We start from the raw sequence: 26,431 nt of genomic DNA, 5'->3' as shown, positions 1-26,431 counted from the left end.
CTACAAAATTTGGTACAATTCGACGCAAAAGTTTCGCCATAATATTAATTTAACATTTTTGACACCTTACGCATGCGTGATTATGCCCAAAACCTTTTCATCTCTTCCTCTTATGTCTGAGAATATGTGTATCAAATTTGGTTCCAATCGATTAAGCCGTTTAATCGGAAATGAGAGTACAGACGGACCGACAGACCGACATCATAGAGATTTTGTTTGATTCGGATACCTGGTGCTTCAAAACGTGTATTTTCGTACAAAAAAGTTGGGGGTCATTTTTTACCCCAATGCAATAACTCCCTTACTAACGTGCGGGTGGTAAACACCGTATCGTCCTAACCCTCGGCGTCTCCCAATAAACGCCAAAATATGAACAAACTGGCTTCTGTATGCAATTGGAGGGCATAACACCCTAATGTAAATGGCACCCAGTCTCACGTTTGTATAGAACCGTTAACACATTGCTCGGCTTCGCCTCGCACAATAACACACAAATGATGATGTCACCGTTGGATTCTACAATATGGAATATTTTAGTTCTAGGTAAACTACCTTTTCCGTTCACATTACGCTAAAGTGTTATTAAGAAAAGTTGTTCAGAATGAAAAGTTATAGCATTATGCAATCAATCAATTTTCAAAATGATTGGCCATACTTTGATAAAATCCAGTATGGGTCAGTTTTCTTGTGTGTACTGCATTTTATCAAAGTACGCCGATCATTCTGAAAATTTGCATAACGCCATTATATTCCCTTTGTCGGTATCCACTTCCGATATCCCGTTCTCTTCCAATGCGCGTTTGAAGATTGAAGACCAACAGTAAGATCGTGTTGGGGGCTACCACATTCCCTTTGACGGTACCCACTTCCCACGTTCTGTTCACCCACAATTCGCGTTTGAAGATTTAACTCCACCATCAGGAAGATCGTGTCGGAGGCTATCACATTTCCTTTTTAGGTGCATCTACTTATACTTATATTACACCCACATTTTGGTGGATTTCACTAAAAACCTTCCACAAGATAGTACTTAATTTTTGGGGGCACTTCTCGCCATAGGTATTTCAGTGGTATTTTAATTATGTGGAAATGTTGGCTTCCCTTTATGTATTTTATGTTTGTTGTAGAGAATAAATTCTGCATCTTTCCTGTCATTATTTCTAATTTTGCATGTCGGCAATGCGTACAAAAATCGGGATTTAAAATTCCATTGGCACAATTTGTTGTTCGTTATGAATTGCATTGTCATTTTATTTGCTTTTATTAGAAGGTAGGCCCGAACAAAATTGCGTGTAAATCGCTCCATAAATAAGAAAGTTACGTTTTGCGCATGCGCAATGCGATTTTTAAAAAGTCCATTTTCATTGCTTTTGTTAGAGAGACCCAACACCAAAATTTCGTACAAATCGCTCCATAAATAATCAAGTTACGTTTTGCGCATGCTCAGCACGATTTTCGAAAAGTGCATTTTGTTTGCTTTTGCTAGAGGAACCTAAAACCAAAATTGTGTGTAAATCGTTCCGTAAATAAGAAAGTTGCGTTTTGCGCAGGCGCAGTGCGAATTTTGAAAAGTGCATTTTATTTGCTTTTGCTAGAGGGACCTAAAACCAAAATTGCGTGTAAATCGTTCCGTAAATAAGAAAGTTGCGTTTTGCGCAGGCGCAGTGCGAATTTTGAAAACTGCATTTTATTTGCTTTTGCTAGAGGGACCTAAAACCAAAATTGCGTGTAAATCGTTCCGTAAATAAGAAAGTTGCGTTTTGCGCAGGCGCAGTGCGAATTTTGAAAACTGCATTTTATTTGCTTTTGCTAGAGGGACCTAAAACCAAAATTGCGTGTAAATCGTTCCGTAAATAAGAAAGTTGCGTTTTGCGCAGGCGCAGTGCGAATTTTGAAAACTGCATTTTATTTGCTTTTGCTAGAGGGACCTAAAACCAAAATTGCGTGTAAATCGTTCCGTAAATAAGAAAGTTGCGTTTTGCGCAGGCGCAGTGCGAATTTTGAAAACTGCATTTTATTTGCTTTTGCTAGAGGGACCTAAAACCAAAATTGCGTGTAAATCGTTCCGTAAATAAGAAAGTTGCGTTTTGCGCAGGCGCAGTGCGAATTTTGAAAACTGCATTTTATTTGCTTTTGCTAGAGGGACCTAAAACCAAAATTGCGTGTAAATCGTTCCGTAAATAAGAAAGTTGCGTTTTGCGCAGGCGCAGTGCGAATTTTGAAAACTGCATTTTATTTGCTTTTGCTAGAGGGACCTAAAACCAAAATTGCGTGTAAATCGTTCCGTAAATAAGAAAGTTGCGTTTTGCGCAGGCGCAGTGCGAATTTTGAAAACTGCATTTTATTTGCTTTTGCTAGAGGGACCTAAAACCAAAATTGCGTGTAAATCGTTCCGTAAATAAGAAAGTTGCGTTTTGCGCAGGCGCAGTGCGAATTTTGAAAACTGCATTTTATTTGCTTTTGCTAGAGGGACCTAAAACCAAAATTGCGTGTAAATCGTTCCGTAAATAAGAAAGTTGCGTTTTGCGCAGGCGCAGTGCGAATTTTGAAAACTGCATTTTATTTGCTTTTGCTAGAGGGACCTAAAACCAAAATTGCGTGTAAATCGTTCTGTAAATAAGGAAGTTGCGTTTTGTACGTTATACGAGACCGTGCTGCCATCGTCCCGTCCCGGCGGAAATCGTAATCGCCGGTGGCCGGGCGTCCAAAAGCGTTTCGATTCGCGAAGACGCTAATAACGGTCGGGCGGCGCGCGACGCTCACGCGCAACGTCTTCGGCGATCGAGAAATTATTTTTCGTAATATAATTCTCTAAAAAAAAAATTATTCCGACGCCGAGAAGCGAACGGCAAACTCGAACCGCAACTGACGTATGGGAGGTAAACTCGGATTCAGACGAGAGCACTTTTGACCCCCTAAAAGTGAATAGCGTTTTCCCGTAATTTCGGGACGGCGAGAGGACCGGACGGCCCTTCTAATTCGCCAATCTAAAAAAATTCCTGCGTTTCGTTCGCCCGCAAACCCACCGTAAAGTCCGCGAACGGGAAAATCTTTTCGCTGCCCTCCCCCGCGAACGGGGGGCCCGGGGACCGCCGTTCGGCACTCGAACGAAGGGCCGGTCCCTCCCGAGTCCCGAGCCGGAGCGGCGCGCGCGTCGCGCCGCGCCTTCCCCCCCTTCGCGAATTTAACGTGAACCCCTTGCGAAACGCGAAAATTTCGGGGGGGCGGAGGGGGGGGAAGGCCTAAAGTTCGAGGGGCGCCGCCGCCCGGGCCGCTACCGCGGCCCGGAGCCGCGGCCGCCACAAAATTTTTGGGAAATTTCATCAGGCCGTTTTGTAGAAATTCGACAAAATCGAGTTAACGGGTTGTTTTCTTATTTTATATAATGAATGATCCTATCACTTACTATCTTGCGGCTTTTAATTCTACGTCCTAACTTCTTGTTTAGCACAAACCCTACCCCTGTGTGACCGTTTTCTGTACCTGAGCGTACCACTCTGTACTCTCCTGACTAAAAGTCACCCTGTTCCTTCCACTTAATTTAACTTACACCTACAATATCTAAATTTAACCTTACCATGTCCATTTTTAAGTTTTCTAATCTATCTAGCCTCCTTCAACTCCTCATATTCCATACTCCTACTCGTTGAAGTTGTTTCTTAGGTGTTTGTTTGTCCCAGAATCTGGACCATTAGACCATTGGCCCTACCCACATGGGGTTCTCTTTTTTTAAAATATACCATTTCTTCCATTGTAAAGCTGTTGAAGCTGCGCTTCCTGGGGGAAAGATTCGGTGGTGGTTCCCGTGGCCTTCCACCTACCCTAGTCAGTATGTTTGTCTCGGTAACCACCCGTCCTCCCGCGATCCTTCCTTCCGATCCGAATTCTGGAGGCCGTTATGGACGCAAGTAACCTTTGTTCGTATTTCTCCACAGATGAGGCACATACGGTAGACTGGCTAAATATTATCTTGCCTAATGTAGTCTTTCGTGACACCCCGTAACCCAATTCCAGTTATTATTGTTAACTCTATTGAGGCATAGAGGAAATACTTCCTCTATGATTGAGGTAAGTTATGTTCGGGAACTGCTACTAAACTTCTGCCAATTAAGAAGTGCCCCGGTCTCAAAGGACTTCAAGTCGTTTGGATCTGAATAAGTCAGGACTTGAGCACGGTTTCAAGTGGGGTACTGTACAAAAGTTAGTGTACTGTTGCCTATAAGATTCTTTTTAAATGAACCTTCACTGCTTTCTTAATCTGGTGGTAGATTTGGTGGAATAAACTTCCATCGTAAGCTTTAATTTGCTTGCAAAAATGTTTGAAGAATTAGATTTAAAAAATTGAGATAGCTTGATTGGCACCAGCATTCGAGATGTCTTAAAGCCTTTGTGCATAACCAAAAAATGAAAGACCAAATAAACTTTGTATTCGCGTGCATGACGATCTCTGTTTTTAAATAGACCTGCATAGTCTACGCCACTATTATATATCATGGATTAATTTAGGTATTTGTGGTCTATATGCTATTATAGAATAGCGAGGTAGGAGATGTATATACAAGTTGGTAAATTGCTCATGTAAACATTCGAAATTTTGAGAATCGCAATTGACACTCTCGTGAGTAACTTTTTTTGTGAACTTTCGACGTAATGCTAATGGCCAATAACGCTTCCGTAATGAAATTGGCTGTGTTTGCGGCCCGCAACGTGTAATAATTAATGTAATAATTAGTTAATGATGTATTGTGGCAAAATTTTTGCGGAATACCTTAACTTTTACAGCGCTCCTCAAGGTAGTGCCAATCCACCTTGTGTGTAAATTCGTAGAAACTATAATAGTAGGCACTAATAGATGTAAGTGGTCAAATCATTGAGCACTAATGGATACAAAACCCCAAAGTTTGAACCGAATAAGTTCAAGCGTGTGTCAGAAACAGTGTGGCGTGACCATATACGGAGTCATTGGATTTGACCTATTTTCAATACGCTTCTTACATGTGGCATATAGTCCTACTATGCAAAGTTTGAACCGAATCATTTGGCAATTATCTAGTGCACGGACAGACAGACATACACTATCGATTTCCCTACAAAGCAAAAATCTTGGCCCGACTACCACAAATCCTGACATTTCCAATATTTTCAGTACACACTAATTCAGAAGAAAAAGTTTTGTTCTAAATACGTAAATAGTGTACCCTTCAAGTTTCATCATAACTTCTTTGTTGAACAGCCGTATACAAGAACTCTATTCTTAAATGAATTTACTAAACTGCTTTGTGGTCCCACCAAGAATTGCATGATTACCCACATCATTTTCATATTGAAAAATCCCCGGATACCAAAACCAATTTTTTTTGCACCCCTTGGGGCACGTACCATCTCGAGGTAGATACTCCTATTTGTTATTTCCTGAACCTTCGGTTTATATGCAGAAAATGCTTACGGTGGTCATACTTCATTGTAGTACTGCGTGTGATAATGTATTTCTAAAATACGAGGATAACGCCAAAAATTCTCGGCCTGGCATAGATCCAGATCGCAGCCAAGCAAAACCTTTACATAAAGTTTTATTAGGCTTGGAAAAACAAAACATGATTTGTGATGTCAATTAGTTTCCTTACAACTGTCACTCGTTGAACACCGTGTCAGAAATCCCAAAGGTCCAGTACCGAGCTGTGGCCAAATTCCCTACTCGAGAAGGTGTTTCTACCCAAGAATTGAATTGGATTGGATGAAGTGATTGAGAAAACATCGCCCTTGTTGAAAATCTCGTGTTTGGTGATCGATGTTCAGCAGAAAATCCCGACTTTCTGACAAACCCGTTCGGCGAATCATTTACCACCATTCGGAGATGAATAAACAGTACAGGGTAGGTCCCCAAACAACTCTAGGCAGTTCAACGACGGCGTCGGGTTGAATGTGGTCAATCCTTTGCAGCTCTATGGAGAACACCCTGTGGACGTGTTGAAGACGGGATGAACTGTACAGTACTGTACTATGATCCACTGACCACTGTCCAAAAGGGGGTCGATGGAATGGAGAAGAAAAGAACAAGTACCTCCGATAAGGTTTGAAGTTTGTCAGTCGACAAGAAAGGCGGTGGCATTCTTCCTATTGACTTTAAGGAACGTAACACCACAGTCTATTATGCAACACTCCTGCACTATAACTAACTCGTATACTGAAAAAGAAAATTTAATGTTTAATGCTAAATTTTATATTCCAAAATCCTCCAAAATATACCAAATTTCACCAGAATTGGAATTCTTTTTTGCATGGATACGTCAGCATGGAGTGAGAAATTGGGAAAATTGTTTTAGGTTTTAAGATTACTAACAAAAACTATAAGAATTTTGGGAATCCTCTAATAATTATCTGCGCCACCTTTAGTTGCGCGGGTCAATGTGTCAAACGCATAACGCTAGCTTTTTCGGTTCACTGTTGGGATAGGCCCAGCGATGAGGTGAGCCTGGTGCTTTTTTGTTGCTTTATAATGTTATTAAAAACTATGGAAACTAAGGAAGCTTAGGTGAACGAGGAGAATGAGATTAAGAAGAATAAAGGGGGCTAAGAAGACTAACTGTTTTTCTTCTAAAAGAACCTGACACTGTTTATTGAAATCATTTAATAATTTTATTGTACTGGTACTGATGGTATAAAAAATTAAATATTCTTTCCATTTGAGTGGTACATCTTAAGGACATTGCTGGAGTGCAGATGGAAATAACTTTTGATGACACCATTTATTTAGGGGAGACATGAAACCCCAACAAATCAAACATATTTACTTCAAAAAGCCATACGTTAAAGTATACAAAGAATCCCGGCTAATTTCTGATAGTGGCTATATTAGGATTTTCATAACTTCAGAGGAAATCTCCCGAAATCAAGAGGCCTCCGCGAAAATCGGAAGAACGCTGTTCACTAAATGACAGGAATTCCGAGGAAGTCAGAGGAAAAAGAAACCATGCTGCAAGTTTGTGCAATTTGCACGTTCGAAATTCAACTCAAGAATAAATTAACACGTTTCTTTTGTATTTATAGATACCGTGACCTGGAAAAAAACGTAAAATTAACATGCGGAAATGCCAAATGTACTTTTAAAACGGTACATCTCACCCTTACGTTCAAACCTTAAATGAGTTGCATCGTCGAAGAAAGTTTCCTTTGTACGTTTTTACTTTCTGTTTCCTATTGTTAAGAAAACGTATAATTATGATAACTACCCCAACTATCGATTAAGAAGTGACGCAATAAATCTGACGTTAAATTTCTGCAGTTACAACGTAGGGAACCATAAATGTCTTGACCTTTAAATGGGTGATTGTATCAAGATTAATGAGTGTTGGGCAGGAGTTGTTCCAATAGCTTTATAAAGGAGAGGATGGGTGCTGGGTAAAGAAAAATAATTAGGGTTGTAGAGTGACGTAACGGGTTGCGTGCTTAACAATACTTCAGGCGCCGCATTTTCCGATTTCCTTATCACCAAATGATCGTTCTTGCTGAACGCTAATGCCATGTTGTATTCAGCACGTGCATGACTTAACAAAGACGCAAGCGCTAGGAAAAAGAGAAAAATTCTGCGACAAAGTTTCATTCTCTTAAGGACTGTGATTGTAACACGATCTTTTATGGTCTAAACGAGAATGAACGCTTTTTATGTGATAGTGTCGATACCTATCCTTTTAGTGCTGGCTGGATTTAATCATGCCCATGGTTTTACTACGTTTGGAAAGACTCCAACGAATCCTTTAACGCAGGCACCACCACGTCAAGGTATATATACATACTTATACCATCCGGTGCTGTCTCCACTGTCAATAATCATTTCGATTTCGATTTGATATTTCCATTCAAGTAGTAACCGTTAAGGGAGATGGCACTGATTTACATCTTAACTTTTGTTATTTTGTTTGCCGTTGGTGGTGAGAAATTCTGTTTACCAAAACCACGCTAAGACATATAGTAACGGAATTGTTGTTTCAGTGCCTGCCAAGTCATGTGGAAACCACACGGAGTGCTGGTCCATACCGAAAACTAGCTGTGTTGCTGAGCCAAGGGATCATTCACGAAAAAGTTGCCTTTGTGGAGATAATAAACCACCCGCAAATGGACAATGCTTTGCACTACATAAAGGTAATAAAAAACTCAAAGTCAAGGGCAGAAAAAGCATTGAAAGTCCTGAATTTGAGCTTTAACCACTATACATCTTATCAAAAGTAGTATCTAAGTAAATTCAATCGATCTTGCACGAAAGTTTCCCCTTGAAGAATCTGTATTTTGTGCGTGTTAATGCTACAGTAATAAATCATATAAACGTATAGACGGGAACACCAATTAAAATACTGAAATATTTATTAGCAAATTTAATTCAATTCCTATTAACTTTTTTCGGCCATCAGGATTTTGCAAAAACACCCCCGCCGTACGCTTTTACAACGTATTTTTAGATTACACTCGCTTATCTCTTGCAGTACCTAGCTATATCTCAAGGTTGGTTTTCGAGTTTTTCTTTATTTAATGGGAATTTTACACGCTCTGCTTTTCCAGCTTAGTCATCATTTGCGTTCTTCATAATTCCTTTAAATCATAATTTTCTGGCAAACGTCGATGTGTCGACTTTTCTGATTATGGTCGTCGCTGCACTCCAAATGAACAAGATTTCATTTCAATTTCATAGTAATTACTCGAGTTGAATGCATTTTACTGGTTTCAACGTATTTTTGCATTAAGATTGCATCTATTAGCAGTAAGACCTCAAAGAATGTGACTTTTTAGCGAATAAAAAAGGAGATTCTCTAAATCTCTGTAAAACACCCAGGGAGTATTGTAGAGCGTTCGGATTTTCAGCATTGTATTGACCAAAACTTATTAATTTCGTTGGGAAAATGTTCAAACGCGTCATAGGCGAGAGCGAGAAGTGAATTTCACGCATCCAATGATCGAGTCATTTCTTCACTTACTTACTTAACTTCACCAACTTAAATGAAAAATTAACTAAAATTATATACTTTGCCCAATTGTACCTGAAGGGTTTCTAAAAGAAATGAAGGTTTATATCTGCCTTAACAGATTTTTATGGTTATGGGTTTATGAAAGCCATTATTATTCTTATTATTCGATGCAGTAACAATGCCGCAAATTATACTCCAAGACGCGCAGTTGAAGTTAATTAGGCTTGCATTACGGCATTAAGTTAAGTTTCACCTTTAATGTGAACGTGGTAGTGTGTAAGTCCCATAGCAAATAAAATATACACTTCAGATTTGACAGACCGTATAGGATCATGTTCTGGACCCATGGCATGTGCCCCCCCCCCCAAATGTAGATCATAATTCAAGAATTATATCTATTTGTTGAGTTATTGAGTAGCAACCGCAGGGATCAAATGTAAAAGTTCACTTAGGAATCCAAAATTTAGAATAGGGTGACCAAATCTACTGAGGTTATGTTAGATTATGTCCTCCCCCCCTTCACTTCTCGATTGGAATTACCTTTCTCTAATTAATTTTTTGAGCTGGAATTAGAAGCTATTTAACAGCGTTCACTTACAAGCAATTGCAATGTTTGAGCTTTTAAAAAGGCAAATAAATATTTATAATCATTGGGGGGGGGGGGGGGGGGGGGTCCATTTGACTTCAAACCAGCGTTTATGCATGATGAATTACGGGCTATTTAGGAGTTTCAATTATAGGTAATTGATTTAGTTTGACACTCCAAGTGTCTGGATCGATCAATAATTTATGTTTGCAATAATTAACCACCGAGGGCTCAATTCTCTCCTCTACGATTGGTATGCTGAGAGTCATAACGCTTTCCTTAGCGTAAAAAGCGCTGTGCTAATCTTTGTTTTTCTCCCCAAATGGCCAATTACTGATTTTTAGCTGTGCCGCCTACACTAATTGGATTAGGTAATTAAGTCGACCGCACGAATGGATGTACCTGGTTATCCATTCAATACACCTTATTATACCAAAAATTTTTTCCATTGTACCTTTGTCGTTTTCATGAAATCCGGTTTTAAAAAATCTTCACGAGAGCACTAGACAAATTTCCAAAGGATGAACCTATCTTCTTCAAAATTTAATGTACTATAACTTGTTTGCTTTGTACCTATGGCGTTTTGGGAAAATCTGGTTCCGAAAAATGACAGCCAAGTTGAAGAAAGCACCTGAAACATTTTGAATAAATGCGTCTAAACAATTAATGTACTTTCTCGTTTTCATTGTGCTTTCGGAAAATTCAGTTCTGAGTAGTCACCGTCAATTTTACACAGATCCCATGGACCGCAAATCTGGGTCTGAAAGATTTCGGCAAACCTTAGGAAAGAGCCGAAAAAAGTTTCAAATAAATCCGATTTCTGTATCTTCATAATTAAATGTACTTCACTTTACCATAATTGATGTGCAATTTACCATAGCCTGATGCCTACTGGAATTTTAGTATTTTCGGTTACTGCATTGATTTTAAATTAGCTATAGGTGCACCAATTTAATTGAGAAAATTCAAGAGGTAAATTTTCCATTTGATAGTTATTTCGTAAAGACCTGATCACATGGTTATTATCTAACTTTCAATTTTATAGGTTATTGCCGGAGTTGTTATACCCCTAAGCCATTTGCCTCTTTACGAACTAATACCATTGGAAAATAACAATTCTTCCTTCTTTGCAAAGCAGTTGTCAACAGCAGCTTTTAAGCAGTCAAAACGGCGCGGCGGCCCGAAGGTGTTTCTGTACCAATCGCAACAGGTAAAAGTGGGAATGGCTTTGCGAAGATTTTGTAAGGTGTTGCCATAGAGCTCTGCATTTATAGTAGGTAGTTCCGTTTTTCATTTCTTCGATTAGGGGAACATCTTCATATTCTAAAAAACGGTTGCCATCAGCTTTCCAGATGGTTGGGTGCGCGCCTTTTTCGGAGAAGGAAAACCTTTTGTTCATCCATTGTCTGGATTCTAACTTTGTTTCTGGGTGCACCCAAGTCTCATCATCAGTCACAATTTGTGCCAAAAAGTCGGCATCCTTTTCCAAAACTGCCAAATCGTATTGCGAAATTTTCAGTCGGGGAATCCACCACTCTGGTACCTCTTGCTCGTGTTCAAATGGTTGTGAATTCTGGTTAACACACTAGGTTCAGATATTCCCAATGTCATACCGATAATGCACACTTTGACACAACTACCTTTGGGAACCTTGGCTAATAGAATTTCTACCATTTTCGCCAAAGGAGCTGCTATAGAGTCTAGAAGGTTGAAAGGGGGAGGTTCACCTTCTGACATTATATCTAAGCTTTGGTTTGATAGATGGACGGACAGACAAACTGAAAAATAAGGATTCCCCCTGGTTTTCAGGTGTTTTTTAATTTTTTTGGTATCTCTCTGTCTAAAATATAGCCATTGTAAATTTTCAAAGGCCCAAATGCTGTTGAAATACTATTGTTGGATACCTCTTGTGACTAACTAATTCATCAATGCACGACACAAAAGTAACAGTATCATGAAGCCAATTTTCCAAAATGAGAAATCTGAATATAGCGTTTTTTGTTGTACCTACTGTTTAAATCTGTACATTAACCTTAATAATGATCCAATGAAATTGAAATCGGTAGCTTAATATCGGGTTAATATAAAAAATGTAAATGACAAAGAAAAGTTATGCAAATTAATCTCTTTATTGCTCGTAGGATTACTTTTGCGCTATTTTATGGTTGGCACGAAATCGATTTTATGCAAACTCTTTTGTTAACTCGAACTCTAGATATGGTTTATCAAAACCAGCATTTGTTCAGAGTTATTTATTAGTATAAGATCGCATGCTATATTATTATGTACGCTAGGGTCATATAGGTACTTGGCCAAAACGATCTGCAACCTGGCAACAGGTCGTTGGGGACGGAAGCAGATATTGGGGATCCGAGAGAAAGATAAAGAATTGCTTGAAAAGAATTGGCATAACTTTTGAGACACGGAAGTTCCAAAGATTATACTGTGATCCATGACTGTGATACAAGTATTGCGTGTTTTAAAACAGCTCTAAATTTTATTGCAACCCGTTTATCTTAATGAATTAAACGTCTTCATTCTTAACCCAATTTTAAAGCATCACGAACTCTCTACTTTTTAAGCAATAATTGTCTCGCCATTAATTAACACATTTCTTCTTTGTGCTGTATGTTCCATAACACCTGTTTCACATAATACTTACATAATAATTAATATTTCCATATTTTTGTAATTCGCATTTTATTAATGCGCATTCTTTTGCTCTAACTCTGTACACGCAGAATACTAAAACTAGGACTGCCTAATCGTGTAATTTGGGATTTTTTTCTAAATTTAACACTAACCCCTAAAGAATAAATGATTATAGACTCGCTCCCTCAGAAAACATTAACGTAATTTTGTGAAAAACTGCTTACGGTCATTATCTGGCTATGTAAGGGTGCGCAATTTAGTGGGTTTCCTAAAGCAAGATGAAAGGTCAGGGCGAATGCTAAATTGTGTTATATTTATGCAAGTCGGCCAGGAATCACCTTAATCACCTTGCGTGTAAGAATTCTCTCGCCCAATAAACGTAACCTTTCTTACTGTTATAACTCTGATAAGGAAAGAACAAAATAGTGCAATGCGCATAACATATAAAAATGTTCTTTGAACGAAAAACGCTAATGTTAGATACAATTCGTAGACACTTATTTCGCTCGTCAAACGTACTGCAACATAATTTAAGCAAAAATCTATCGATTTTACAATTAAAACACTTTCAAGCTAAAGTTATGCAGGTACGAAAAGCTTTGCATCTAATTTGCATATCGTATCCTGGTTTTGGGTTCTCGAAACGTTCGTTCTGATGTCTGCATTACAAATCTATTTCAGAGTTCCATAACAGCGCTAACTGCAGACCCACTTCCAGATAAACAAGTCGATTGCGCCTCTTTCATTGCAGATTTAGGCTTATTTTGGTTTTGGCAAAAGATATTCTTTGAAGTAGCAAACTTTTAGCACGGTTGTCTTCGGACTCTGTTATGACGTTTCGTCCAATAGAGCTGCACGGACCAAAAGTTTGAAAAGCTCGGGCCACAAAGAAAAATTTGTTAGATTTTAGGTTGGAAGACTTTTCGTGCTTCCTCTTCGCTTGAGCTCCACTAGCTGCCCCGGTGGTGATTGATGTTTGGCCTATGTATGATACCTCAACAGTGTCCACACAGGTGACATCCCAAATGAGGCTTTGTCTTTTGCATCATGGTGCTAGGGCAACTCCGTATTCATCTAAAGCTAAACCAGTCACACTAATCCACAAATGTGGCTGTAGACCCAGCAAGTTGCATATCAAATGAAAGGAGTTTATTAGAACTAGTCGAGTATAATCGAATATTATTTAGTTGTTGTCACGGTTCAAGATATGACGTCATAATGGCAGGCTGGCTGGCTGACAGCTAATGCGGGCACGTAGAAGAACACCTGCAGAAAGCCGAAGAGTGTACCGGGGCCGTGTAATTAACAACTTTAGGGACGGGCATACATAATGTGGGGTCGGCGACATCTGGGCGCCATCCCCGAGTGTGGTGTACTAACGTGGAGATTTTTCGTTTGGTCCGACTGTTTCCAAATTGGTGTTGTCGGAAAGACCTTGTAGCACGCACAACTCTTTCGTGACGGAATTTTGTTTTTTTCCTAGGGTCGAAATTAACCAGCTTTTGCAAAGCGCGCGTCTTCGAGACGTTTGGTCGTCCAAAAGTGTCTAGAGCTCAAGACCCTCGATTTATTTGGTAAAAGTGCTTGTTTTGATCCGCTCTACCACTCAATTTTTTTACATACATATATGTAACACCCTGTATATGCGACTAAAGTAGTAAATTTTACAACGTTTGTATACGACGACGATATTTAAAAATGTTAAATTTTCATCGGGAGCTACAATAGTGACTACACCCAATCGATTGTAGTTACTTTTATTTGGAACACATCGTATACGGCTAGAAAGTCGAATTTTTTTCATAATTTAGGCGGTACGGATAAAATTTCGAAATGTTCAGACCAAAAAATTCATACCGACCCGCTGGAAACTCTGTTATTTTATTAAAACAACACTCCTAATTTCCACTCCGCGTTTGCGATTAACTTTCTTCAAACATTTCCGCATCCCCCTGCACATCCTTTAACTTTGACTGTTAAAATTGTAGGCGAACAGAAAAATCGAAACGATCGCCACGAAATTGGACGGTTCGTCTCAAACCGCAAGGCTTCGATAGCTTCCGCAACACTTTTCAACCCACAGTGAGCTCCTATATTCTTGCACGGTTGTACCACCAATACGACCCCAACGCAAATTTGACGACAGAACCCCAAGCTTTTTTTAAACGCGTGTGGCTGTCGTTGTGAAGCCGACCCGCGCTCACTTTTCGTATGAAACGGTACATATGGAAGTTTAATTGGTCGTGCCGCTATCAAGAAAGCGGACAAGGACAATTCTACCCTTTATTCTTACATGAACCTATTAAACACAGCAGCAAAAATGGCATACAGTATCGTGGAAAGAGCCCACCTCTGAAACAGTCTCTAGGGACGCCATCTCCCATCTATATCTAGCTAAGGAGTGCTGGCCTTGACACGGGGATAAAAACCACCCTAATGTTGCACTGATTATCGCCAAGAGGCGTGGTCTGAGTGTCTTGCAGTGGGAACCTAAAACCTAAAATTTAAAATAATCAATCGTTTATCCTGCACCACTACTACATCGCCTACGGTGCGAGGGTCTTCACCGTTCCTGGTGGCCTACTCCAGACTTAAATTCAGCGAAAACCCAAGACTCTATCAACACTTTAGCGGATTGCCAGTGTGGATTCAGAAAAAATTTATGTACGTCGGATGCCATTATTTCGTTGCTTGATGAAGTGTAAGGAGTCCACATGGAACATTAAATTGATTCTCGATTATTAAGTATATCCGTTTAAATCTTGACTTGTCAATGCACATATATTCTATGCTAAGCCAAAGACAACCTCAGGAAAACTTATCCGACCGACTTTAATAGCAAGGTGTTGAGAAGGAAAATGCCTTTCCAGAGCACAAGTGCCAAAATGCATACTTAAAGTAGGTATACAAAATGACAATATTCGACACCGCTGTTATAGTGACCCTATTTAGTCGCTTATCAAGACCGCCATCAAAAAGTCATTGCAGTTTGCTCTCTCACTGAAATTCATTCACTAAACAAATTGTCAGTTTTGTGATAAGTTCGAAAATGTTTAACTTTTAAAAATGAAGGCATTGGGAGCTTAAACTTGAGTTACTTAGTTCATTTTTCTTAGAACCAGAGCTAGGCACATGTACCGAAATTAAGAAACCATACCGTAACAGGGAAAAATATGGAAATAATAATTACGCGAAGCCCGATGTATCAAATTCCAAGTACTGGAACTGTAAACTGTCCACCCATACTTTTCACACGTGTCGCGCTAGAAAGAATAAATTTTGTTTTCAATGCGGTAGGTTGAATGTGATTACTTCCGAGTGTCCACTGTCCAGCCTGTACAAAGAACACTAGACCCGTAATACTAACTGTTGAGTTTTATTAACAACATTTTTGTTTTGTCTACATTTATCAATAATTTATTATTCAGTTCTCTAGCGTTTTCATTATGAGATATCACTCTAGACCTAGACCATCATTTTTGCAAGCAACAGTCACATTGGTGTCGTCTGCATAACTTAAACGTTTCATGGAGTAGAATTGACAGTTCATTAGTAAATATTATAAGAAGAACGGACCAAGGGTAGACCGTAGACCCTCGGGGCGTCCCATATTGAACTACTCTTATTTCTGGCGTTGCCTCTATTGTTTCTCCCGAGCAGACAATTTGTTCACTTGCACCATATTGATACCGCTCTGCACTTATGTATGCAACTTCTCTAATTCCATAGTTGTAAATTTTGACGTCAGCAGACATCACCAGTCATAACCAGGGTAACGTGTGAGCGGAGTAAAGCGCCTAACACACATATAGCACCCTCCTAATACACATGGTATTCCACCTGAACAGATAGTGAAAGAACAAGGTGTGCAAAGGACGGTCACTCAAAGGTTAACATGTGCTAAGGGAAGCTGAAGCAAGCAAAGCACATATGACAGAATGGAGCAAAAATATATTACTCAGTGAGAAAACTCACCTTATCCAGCACTTTACACAAGACAATATGAAATATTTATACAACTGATCCCTTCGAACAACAACACGTACCTAAAACAATTTCTGTAGGTACCGTCCACTATCGTGGCGAATAACAAAAACTTTCACATCTATAAATGATAACTGATAATGAATTATTACACGTTGTGAGTAATCGCCCGTTTGGAGACTGCTCACCTTGAAACATATGCAAAAGGGGTTCTTACACATAAATGGTTAGCGTATTCCGTATTGGACCATTCTCCCAATCGAAAAAGGGAATCTCATACCTCTTGGTAGTGTCCGACTGGTACACTAAATATACTCTGGCGAAAAGCCACTACGGCGAATGAATTTACCAAACATTATTTTTGGTTTATTATATGATAAGAGTACCCAATTTGCCGGAAAAGGATTAACAAATTAGCGTCAGATTATTCAGTTCAAAAAATGTGATATAATCCTCGTTATTCTGCACACTGCAACGTTTCAAACGAATTATTGATAGCGCTATAGGTACATTTTTACACTAACCCAATGGCATGTCGAACTGCCAAAAACACCACAGGCCATTAATACGGCGCTCCCCCAAGGCTTACTCTCCAGCAGATCTCACCATGGGCGATATGTACCACCCTCTGGAGCTTATTATGGAAGAGTAGATAACACCAAAGATTTTGAACTTTTGGGTAATACTAGGGATGACCTATCCTATATTGATGTAAAATATTCATGATATTATCTTAGCTAAGAAAATAATTTTGAAGGAGACTGTAACATGTATTTGATATAATTCAAAATTTGAGTCGAATTTGACGTGTTTATTTAGTTTAGTGTCTAAAGCCCTCTACTTAGAGGTAAGATTCGTAGTAAATTTTAATTAGATTAATTGCCGTTTTTCACGTATTTTAGGATTTTTAAATATATGCATTAAAAGCCGAACAGTTAAAATTTTCCAATATTTGGATGGCAGTAAATTTTCCGTTTGATCACATTTTGGAATCCTTCAACGAAATTGGAAACACTAGCTAGATTTCTATATCGTAAAATTATAACCTCCCGAAGATACATCAACATCATAATTGTATTGTTAATTGTATGCACGTCCTGTGTGATTTTGTATGTATGTTGTGAGCGTATGGGTCGTGTGCATATTTTAGTTTAGAGCATTGTGTTCATTATACTTAAATTATCAATCTCATTGCGCATATTAATATTTGTATTATTTATTGCATTGCTACCCGGGTCATCCATTATAGTAAATTGTCAATACGAGATTAATTATACCGAACAATGCTTAGAGAGACATATTTGTTTACATTATTACAATAATTTCTATCTTAGTAATCTTACGCTCAGTGCTCTTTCAAAAAATCAGAACTCCACAAAAAGCAGGTGGAAGTTTACTAATGGTGATTTACCAGCGCTTAAAAATAGTCTCTGCCTTGGAAGTGCCCATTGCAAAACTTCTTTCTGCGCAAAATAAAGTTTCCTTCGTTAGTTATTAAACACATTGCAGATAAAGGCTTCAAATTAAGTCGCCCTTTGAAAATCAAGAACGAGTCTTCACTGGTTTGGTGCGGGACAATGAGTGCAAAGAGCATCTAGATTCTAGAAGGTTCTTCTTGAAAGTGCAAAAGGAAGATCGTTGGATGTGTAAAGACAAAAGTACAAATACCTACTCCTATAAAGTCATGTATAGAATAAAATTCGAAAAATTAAACGGGTGTTAGTAAAAAACAGTCATAGTACTTCAGCATTCTCTAACAGTTACTTCTTCAATTCTTCCCTTCTTTTTTTGTCAAAAAATCCACTTCATCTCTTTTATCAATATACAACAACGCACAACAATTAATTCCACGTTTAGTTAGTCACATATTATATTGTTTGGTCCATCGGTAATTTTATTGTGTATTTTATATTATGTTTGTATGTAGAACTGGACATGTCGTAAACCAGATGGTATAGCATGACGAATAAATATTATTATTATTATTATCCCAAGAATATTAAGAATTGATTTAGACACTCATTTCCAGTAAGATTTTGGCAAATGGATTGGATTTTAAAAACTTGCGAAATTATTATGTATGTTTGTTATTTAGTAGCGTAATAGTTTGAGTGGGTTTTTTGAAGGAGACGAAAATATTTTATTGTGTTTGTTTTTCTTATCATGTTATACATTTTTACGTTTTAGTAATTTGGCGTGTTTTTCTTTCATCGTGAGACACCCGGTATATGGCCATCTTTGACTGTTTTGGAGATATTTTTATTTTAAGAAAAACATTTACAATTAAAACTATTAGCGAATTATCCCTTTGGTGAATATTTTACACTTATGGCTTTTAAAAAACAAAATTTCTGTCCAACAGCCAAACAAAAATTTGTTAGTTTATTGGTTCACGCCTTTATAAACATCTTTATTTTTTGAATACTGAAGCTTACCAATCCCCGAACTAATTCAGGACCACGGAAAGTACCGTTACAAGCGTTCCTGGCTACAATTATTGTAAACTATGCGGCATTATGATTTTTGAAAATTGTAATGAACCACCGAATGTGGTTCAAGGAGAGATATGGGTGTTTCCTCTGATGCTATTTTCATTGAAACAAGTTGGGGTAGTAGGTAAGTGGGCCGCAACAATCAAATAAATAAATAAGACATGTATCCCAGACCCAATGCTTCTAGTTTTAATTGAGCATAGTAGGTTGGATATTAAGCAAAGTTCTAAAATGCGAATAGTTACATGAAAGCCCACCCTAAACCATATGAAGAAGCATTTCCCCTATCAAGATTTATTTATAATTGCTTCCAAATAAGGCAACTTGTAACTCTTCTTTGAGCATCTTCCTAATTGAATGATGTACCATTGAATAACGAAATCAGATTTCACTTAACCATTTCAACTGCTATACCCATAACTTCATGATGGCATGATGAGGGGATGATTGTAACTTCAAAAATCAAGGTTTATCTGCGAAAGAGAAGGAAGATCTAATCTATAAACCATCCTGATAGGTACTACATGAACATTCTCAGAACAAATGGTCCAGCATCCCATAGCTGTTTCTTTGTTGCTTTCGGTACATTGACAATTGACATTCTTTTTTAGTGCTAGTGGTCGTTTTACATTTACCCGTTTCGTAAAAAGACGACGAAGTGTGACATGACAAGATATCTTTTTTGTTGCTAATGCTCTTTTTTTACATGTCTAGAATTTCATTTAGAAGATATTAGAGATAAATATCAAGACGGCATTTTTCAATATGGCGAAAGAATTTTGTACGCGACAAATACATCTTAACCATGGAAGCAACCGTTTTGACGTTGTTGGGTAAAAATATGAAATCGATGGACAATTTCGTTTTTACTATCCCTCATTCTGAACGTGCCCTTCATTTTTCGCTTTCTGCACAGAAATCTTTGGATCATAAGTTCAATTTACGCACTTCTAAATTATATACGGGACACAGTTTTGAGATTGACTATTACTTTTGGTTGGTTCTAATTCAGGGATTTCATTCATTATGTGAATTTAAATGTAGTCATTGAATAAAAAATAATTTTTATTTCAATGGTGTAGTGGAAATCTGGAAATATTAACAGATTGTTTTTTTTCAGCACCCTTTCATCTTTGTGATAAAGACGAAGACTGCGTAGATGGTGCAACTTGCGTTCTTATGCCTGGACTGCCCATTACAAAAGATGGCCCAAAGCATTGTAAATGTATAGAAGGGTTTATAGCGTTGGATGGGGAATGCAGCGGTAAGTACTCTTTGCTGTATTATTACAAAAATGCGCGCGACAAAGGTATACGGGATAAGTTATCCTAGCCCCGTACCTGTAACAGTGTAGTAGGTATATAAACATAATTCCTAGCAAATGCAAAATATTGCACATTTTTTGTATAATAGGACCCTAAATTAAAATGTACAAAACTGTAGTACCTACCAATTCTGGTAGTGTACTTAGATTGATTTAAGAGCTGGTAACTATTATATTATGACTTCGCGCATAAAATAGAAACATAAACGACAAGTTCAGGATTAATCACTGTTGACTGGTTTATATCGTGTAACGTTCTTCGCAAAAACAGAAATTCTAAAATTATGAACATTTCAAAACTTGCAACTGACCGGGAGTCCTGAAGACGTTGTTCCCACTTTTGCTAGCAGCGTTGGAAGTCTTCAACCAATATGGTCTTCAGCATGTTCGTTCCACTCTTTTGGATGTTCTAAAGTCCCGAAATGTCACAAGGACTGAGGTCAGGTGAATAAGAGGACTGGGGACCCACAGGAATGCCTTTTAAAATCAAAAATTGTGACCGAGAGGGGCGTTGTCATGATGGGGTATTCATTTGTCTCGTCTTATGCGAATGACCCTTTTTCCCGGGTCTTTCAAGGACGTCTTTATAAGAAAACTTGGTTGACAATTTGTCCTGGAGGAACACATCCAATTTGCTCATTCGAGCTTTCTTTAATCGAGGAGAGTGCCACTCCTCACTTTGGTTCTTGGTCTCAAGATTGTATTCAAAAATCCCTGTCATTGCACGACCAAAGAAATCTTGCTCATTGGCGATTCTGTCAAAAAGATCACGACTTGTTTTTTCGATTGTCCTTCTAACTGAATTGTGACGTTTCTCTGCACCATTTTGCCACTGTAAATGGTCAGTGAAATTTGATGAACGGTAAACCTGTTCTTCAAACGGATCGTTTTTCTGCGAATTTTAACTGGGTTATGTATTTTACTTCCTACTATTCGCACAAAGCGAGCTACCGCTACACAGTTGACTTCCATCAGTGTACACTGCTGTAATGACGTTTTGGTCAAATATACTAACCACAATCGTCGACACTAGGCACTCCTTGAGGATCTGAAAAGAATTTTCATGAGTACTATCCCATTGAACATCTTTATTAGTTAGAGTGGTCAAAGGTTTGGCAATGTCGGCATAAACCTTAACGAAGTCGCGAAAGTCCAAACCCAGAAAAGGTCTTATATTATACGCCGTTTTGGAACAGGAAAGTATCGAACACTGGTAACCTTTTCTTGTCCAGGTTTTACAGTATGGTAGTACCTACCTGCCTCGATTTAGTAGCGTAGGTATGTAACAGACACTTTCTCAAATTACCTTCTTTCCGGAAAATGTGGTCTAGTGCGAAGCAGTCGCGGGGATGTCTGCAAGTATAAATTTCCCTTCAACGAGTCCAACGGCGACGTCATTCCCAGAAACGACTTTCTTTTCAACTACGGAGATTTTCCATATTTGTTAACATTCACTTGGCACTAAGGAAACTATTCCATTCTGAAGTGATTGCAACGTGTGGGATGCGGTGTTTTCCAATTTTGGTGCTTATCATTCTTATATAAAACTTAAGGTTGTCCTTTAGGTCCTTGGAAATTAAGACGTATGGCAAATGAGCGACAGAATCTGATTTGGGCCCTACTGTTGTGATAGAATCCTTATACCATAGCTCTGTAATGGCAAAATAAAATAGTCAACGCTCTCTTATTGTATAGCTAAAGTTAATAAAGGGGTTCTTACACACATGTGGTCATAGATTCCATGACCCAAAAACCACTCATTTATTACGATATGGTAATAAGGGCTAGTTAATTTAAATTTTATATGTGAAATGCGTGTATGGATTATGAAGAAAAAGTTACGCACACAATGAATAATTGCATACTTCTTTTCCAGGTACCGGTCCTGTTACTGCGAGTACAAGTGTAGGCTTACTATTATTAATTCTGATCAGAACCTTATTTTGAACGTTAACTCGATTTGATGTTACATAATATCCTTTTATTCAAATAAACAATAACAAAAAATTTCATGTTAGCCATATCCACATAATACAGTCTTTTTAGATCGATTGTAATAAGTTAATTTATATTCATGTTAGCGCAACTACAGTAACTTAAGCACCAGTACCTAAAACGTTAAGTTTAAATGCAATCAATTAATTGGCTCATTGTTAAACAGTTAGATTACATATTTGTGTAGGACAACTATAAGAAATAATAATTAGTAGAGAGCATACAGTTACATAAATGTACATTTAGCAGAAGCACTGTTGATGTGAAGGATTCATGGACTATGTACAGCCAAATGATGAAGAACTGCTTTTTTAACTGTATAAGTGTAAGTAAACAACCCATTTGTTAATTTTTGTAAAAAAAAAGCGGTGATCATATTTTTAAAACACGCATTCACATGGCGTAGGTAAGTAAGCTGTAGAATGCACAGATCACTTCCAATTTTGTAGCACTGTATGTAACCCTTTTTAGTTTTTCATTAGCTAATTTAAGGATTACTGAAATATAGTCGTTTATCCATATTTTAGAATAGAAAATTGATGATATTCTTATGAAACTGTGGTAGGCCAAAGTGTACCTGGAAAAATAAGAGGCCAACTTATTATTATTAATTGTACTGATTTTAAAGTTGTCTCATAGTTTATACCTACTGTAATGTGTAAAAGTATTAAAGCTCATTAAGCAAACTTGTTATTACTACAGCTGGACATTTTACATTATATGCAAGGGTTAGGGATCTATATTTTCAACTTTTCATCTATTACACAATTACTTTGCATGACATTTTATTTACAATGTTGGATAAGCACTATATTTCAGTTTAGTACCTTCAGACTTCTCGATTTCAAAATGCCATGTTGTAATAATTATATGAAGCTAATGAGGCACTAACTTAGTATCTATAAGGTAATTAAACTACACGAATTTGGAAAATAATATTGTAATTTTATATGTATTGCTTTGTTTAAATATTAAATAAACAATATATTTCCTAGTGTGTATAATTCGTAGAATACGGTAGACCGGTGCCAATTTGTGCCCGTCCATATAAAAACGTCTAGTATAGGAGTGAGAGTGATTATATAGTAAGGGGAACAGTGGACAGAACAGTATTGCAATCGGCACGTCAGAAGGCGAAAGATGACGGATCTCCACTATATGTATTTATATTCTGCCATGGAGCCAGTTGGTTGCTCCTGTGGGCTCAAAGTAGTATTGTGTGCATAGCCCTCTTACGTACCGGTACCTGTCGATATAATCTTTGTATCGATTAGGTTGATTTAGCCGACGGTCTGAACGACGAGGGGTAGGAGAGACTGGTTTTGGATTGTCTAAGGGTTGCGGAGATGGTAAAATTTCGTCTACTTGTCCATCAGTCATAGACTCCGTGCCGGGGGTACATTGTTTTCCCGCTGATGTTGAGGGTGCCGAGGATAAGCGGACCTTGTTATTCCTTACATTGGATGAAACTAGATAGTGGGAGCGGCCCGTGAAAACAAACGGCATTTCGTATTAAAATTGTGCCACTTGGAACACATGTTCCCTAGACCTATTGGAATGATTTGAGTCGCAGAGCCGGAAGTTCCGTCCCTTAGGATTGAAAATGGCGCCAATTTTCAAAGTTGAGGCGAATTTCAGGAAATATCTGTGTTTATAGCGATTTTTACGTTTAGGGTGACGTTTACGAGGTTTCCGAGGGTGAAAACGACAAAAACAATATCCGAAGCTAATTTCTGTGTGGAAAGCATGATTGTATGATATCTTTAACGTCCGACAGGATTCGAAAGTTTCTTGAAAAGTTTGACCGATTTTCCTCCTTAAGGTGGCGTTTTTGAGATTCTTTTGGGTGAAGATGACCAACAAAGACCCATTAAAGATCTTTTTCTACAATCGATATCCAAAGTAGGCATTTGCGCTCCTATTTGACAACCCAAACGTCATATTTTTCAAGGAATGTCAATTTGTCGCTTATAAGCGACAAAATAAAGAAAAACGCTCGCTCTCCAAATTATAAACTATAAATCAAATATGCATTGCTCAGAGTATCCAATGACAACGAGTAAATGACATCTTTCATTTGGGCATAAGATTAAAATAATAATCTATATTTGAGTGAAAAATTTAAATTTTTGGAAATATGTGAACTGCTCGATTGTAGAAAAAATCTTGTGTGTAATTCGAGCGCAAATTGAATGTAGATTTCAAGAGATTAGCGCGGCAAATGTCTCTTTCAATCGACAATATATCATTTTGCGCTCTTAATACACAAATAGCTATTTTTTATGAATTTTTAAGTATTTTGAATAAACAGGTCGAGGTAAACTAAGTGCAAAGGTGAAACTTATTCATTGAATTCGGTTTTTAACTAAAAATTGTTGATTATTGAAACGTATTTACAAGTAAAAAGTCATACCTAAGTCATCAAAGGGGAATGCCTCATCATCGCTCAGATCTCCTGTTGCAGTCGAGATATAAAAAATATTTAGTTAAGATCATTAAAAATAAAACTCTGACAGTCACGTTTATAAAATAAGCATGTACATATATACTCGGCTCCGATGATTTTTACAGTGTTCTTGACAGTTAGAACACTGTAAGGTGCAGAGAAGGCTGTTTCGCAAGCATGAACACCTTATGGTCTCACAAGTTCACTTGCAGCCGCATTTCCCTAGGATTGTGAGCTCCTTTCATATTTACACCTATTTGGTCCAGTTTGATTCCCAGCCCACTTTGCCTCGTGTCCATCCCCACGTTGACGGATGTGGAGGGCATTCAGTAGGATAGAAGCAGTGCCCCCACAACACATGACCTGCTTGATTGGGGACAGGAACTGCAGTAATTTATGTTTGGTACAAAATAAATATTTTCCCACATTAGTAGTGGATTTCTCCGGAGCTTCGGGGTCATAGAGAACGGTAGTAAATTCTTCCAAAGTTTTAATTGTTTTTTTTCTGTTATTCCTCTTTGTGAATTGGAGAGTTCAAGTAAAGCTGGTGTCACGTCCGGGCGTTTCATCCAAGTCATAAACGCCTTCTTGTTTCCAACTGAATTGAAGCAGGGCGTTGTGGCACAACCTGTGTAACAATGAAAGCCCCGTGGGGCTTGTGAATTTTCTTCTCCAAGTGCTAATACAATCAAATGGGTCGCTATATATCGACGCTTGGCCCCAACACCTGACAGATATCCTTCTTTCAGTCCGAGTTCTTTCAGAAAAAAAAACAAAATATATATGCCCATCAGAACGTCAGTATCTCAAGACTGGACGAGGATGTTCTGGGCTCCATGCTCCACCATACCTTTCGCATGGAGGATGATTCGCCCGTCCGGCTCTTCTTGCGTAATATAACTTGTATCCCATCAAAAGGGAAAGCGTTCTCAATCGTAGGAAAATGCGGCTGCAAGTCAACTTGTGAGACCATGAGGTGCTCATGCTTACGAAACAGCCTTCCCTGCACCGTACAGAGTTCGAACTGCCAAAAACACTGCAAAAATCGCAGCCGAGTATACAGGGTGTTTGGTAAACATGCGGCAAAAATGAAAGAGGTTATTCCTTGGACTATTCTAATGTTATTTTATCCTTTGATGATTTTTGAAAAAAACGCTTCGTTGCGAAGATACATGTAATTCTGCCCTATTACTTAAACGGTTTTTGTGAAATCCTCTATCATGGCTCATTATTCGAATGCGTTTTTTCAAAAATCATCAAAGATAAAATATCAATAGAATAGTCCAAGGAATAACCTCTTTCTTTTTGCCGCATGTTTACCAAACACCCTGTATATATGTACATACATGCTTATTATAAACATGACTGTCAGCGTTTTATTTTTAATGATTTTAACTAAATTATTATTTATAGCTCGACTGCAACAGGAGATCTGAGCGATGATGAGGCATTTCCCTTTGATGACTGATGACTTTTTACTTGTAAATATGTTTCAATAATCAACAATTTTTAGTTAAAAACAGGATTCAATGAATAAGTTTCAGTTTTGCACTTAGTTAACCTCGATCTGTTTATTCAAAATACATAAAAATACATAAAAAAGGCCTTTAATGGGTCTTTTTTGGTAATCTTCACCCAAAAGAATCTTAGAAACGCCACCTCAACTACGAAAATCGGTCAAAACCTTTGAATCTTGTCGGACGTTAAAGATATCATACAATTTGGCCTATATATGATAAATGAAACATGCTTCCCACACAGAAATTAACTTTGGATATTATTTTTGTCATATTCACCGTCGGAAACCTCGTAAACGTCACCCCAAACGCAAAAATCGCTCTTAAAACATATTTCCTGAAATTTTAAAAATTGGCGCCATTTTCAATCCTAAGGGACGGAACTTCCGGCTCTGCGACTCAAATCACTCCAATAGGTCTAGGGAACATGTGTTCCAAATGGCACAATTTTAATACGAAATGCCGAATAATACCAATA

At 38.1% G+C, this 26,431-nt stretch overlaps 1 protein-coding gene across 2 annotated transcripts; it reads left to right on the top strand.

Moving 5' to 3' along the window:
• Positions 1-7,595: 7,595 nt before the first annotated feature.
• On the top strand, positions 7,596-22,933 carry LOC116166094. 2 transcript variants are annotated; one of them, XM_031480932.1, is made up of 4 exons: positions 7,596-7,779; positions 7,990-8,139; positions 19,792-19,935; positions 21,872-22,932. In XM_031480932.1, exons 1-4 carry the CDS (start codon positions 7,650-7,652, stop codon positions 21,940-21,942), a joined length of 495 nt encoding a protein of 164 aa, XP_031336792.1. In that variant the 5' UTR covers positions 7,596-7,649; the 3' UTR covers positions 21,943-22,932. The 2 variants fall into 2 exon arrangements, with proteins under 2 accessions (XP_031336792.1, XP_031336793.1); XM_031480933.1 differs by lacking the exon at positions 7,596-7,779 and adding an exon at positions 7,872-7,928 and having other exon boundaries at positions 21,872-22,933.
• Positions 22,934-26,431: the final 3,498 nt, after the last annotated feature.

This window comes from Photinus pyralis, unplaced genomic scaffold (genome assembly GCF_008802855.1).
Source record: "Photinus pyralis isolate 1611_PpyrPB1 unplaced genomic scaffold, Ppyr1.3 Ppyr1.4_LG3a, whole genome shotgun sequence".
Taxonomy (NCBI): domain Eukaryota; kingdom Metazoa; phylum Arthropoda; class Insecta; order Coleoptera; family Lampyridae; genus Photinus; species Photinus pyralis.
Note: the sequence above shows the minus strand (reverse complement) of the source record. Positions and strands in the feature narration are given on the sequence as shown.

Bases quoted from the DNA above. Each gene is read 5' to 3' on its own strand.
- LOC116166094 (XM_031480932.1), top strand. From the start codon at position 7,650: ATGAACGCTTTTTATGTGATAGTGTCGATACCTATCCTTTTAGTGCTG. The intron at 7,780-7,989 runs GTATATATACAT...TTGTTGTTTCAG, and splicing joins GCAGGCACCACCACGTCAAG to TGCCTGCCAAGTCATGTGGA. The intron at 19,936-21,871 runs GTAAGTACTCTT...CTTCTTTTCCAG, and splicing joins GTTGGATGGGGAATGCAGCG to GTACCGGTCCTGTTACTGCG.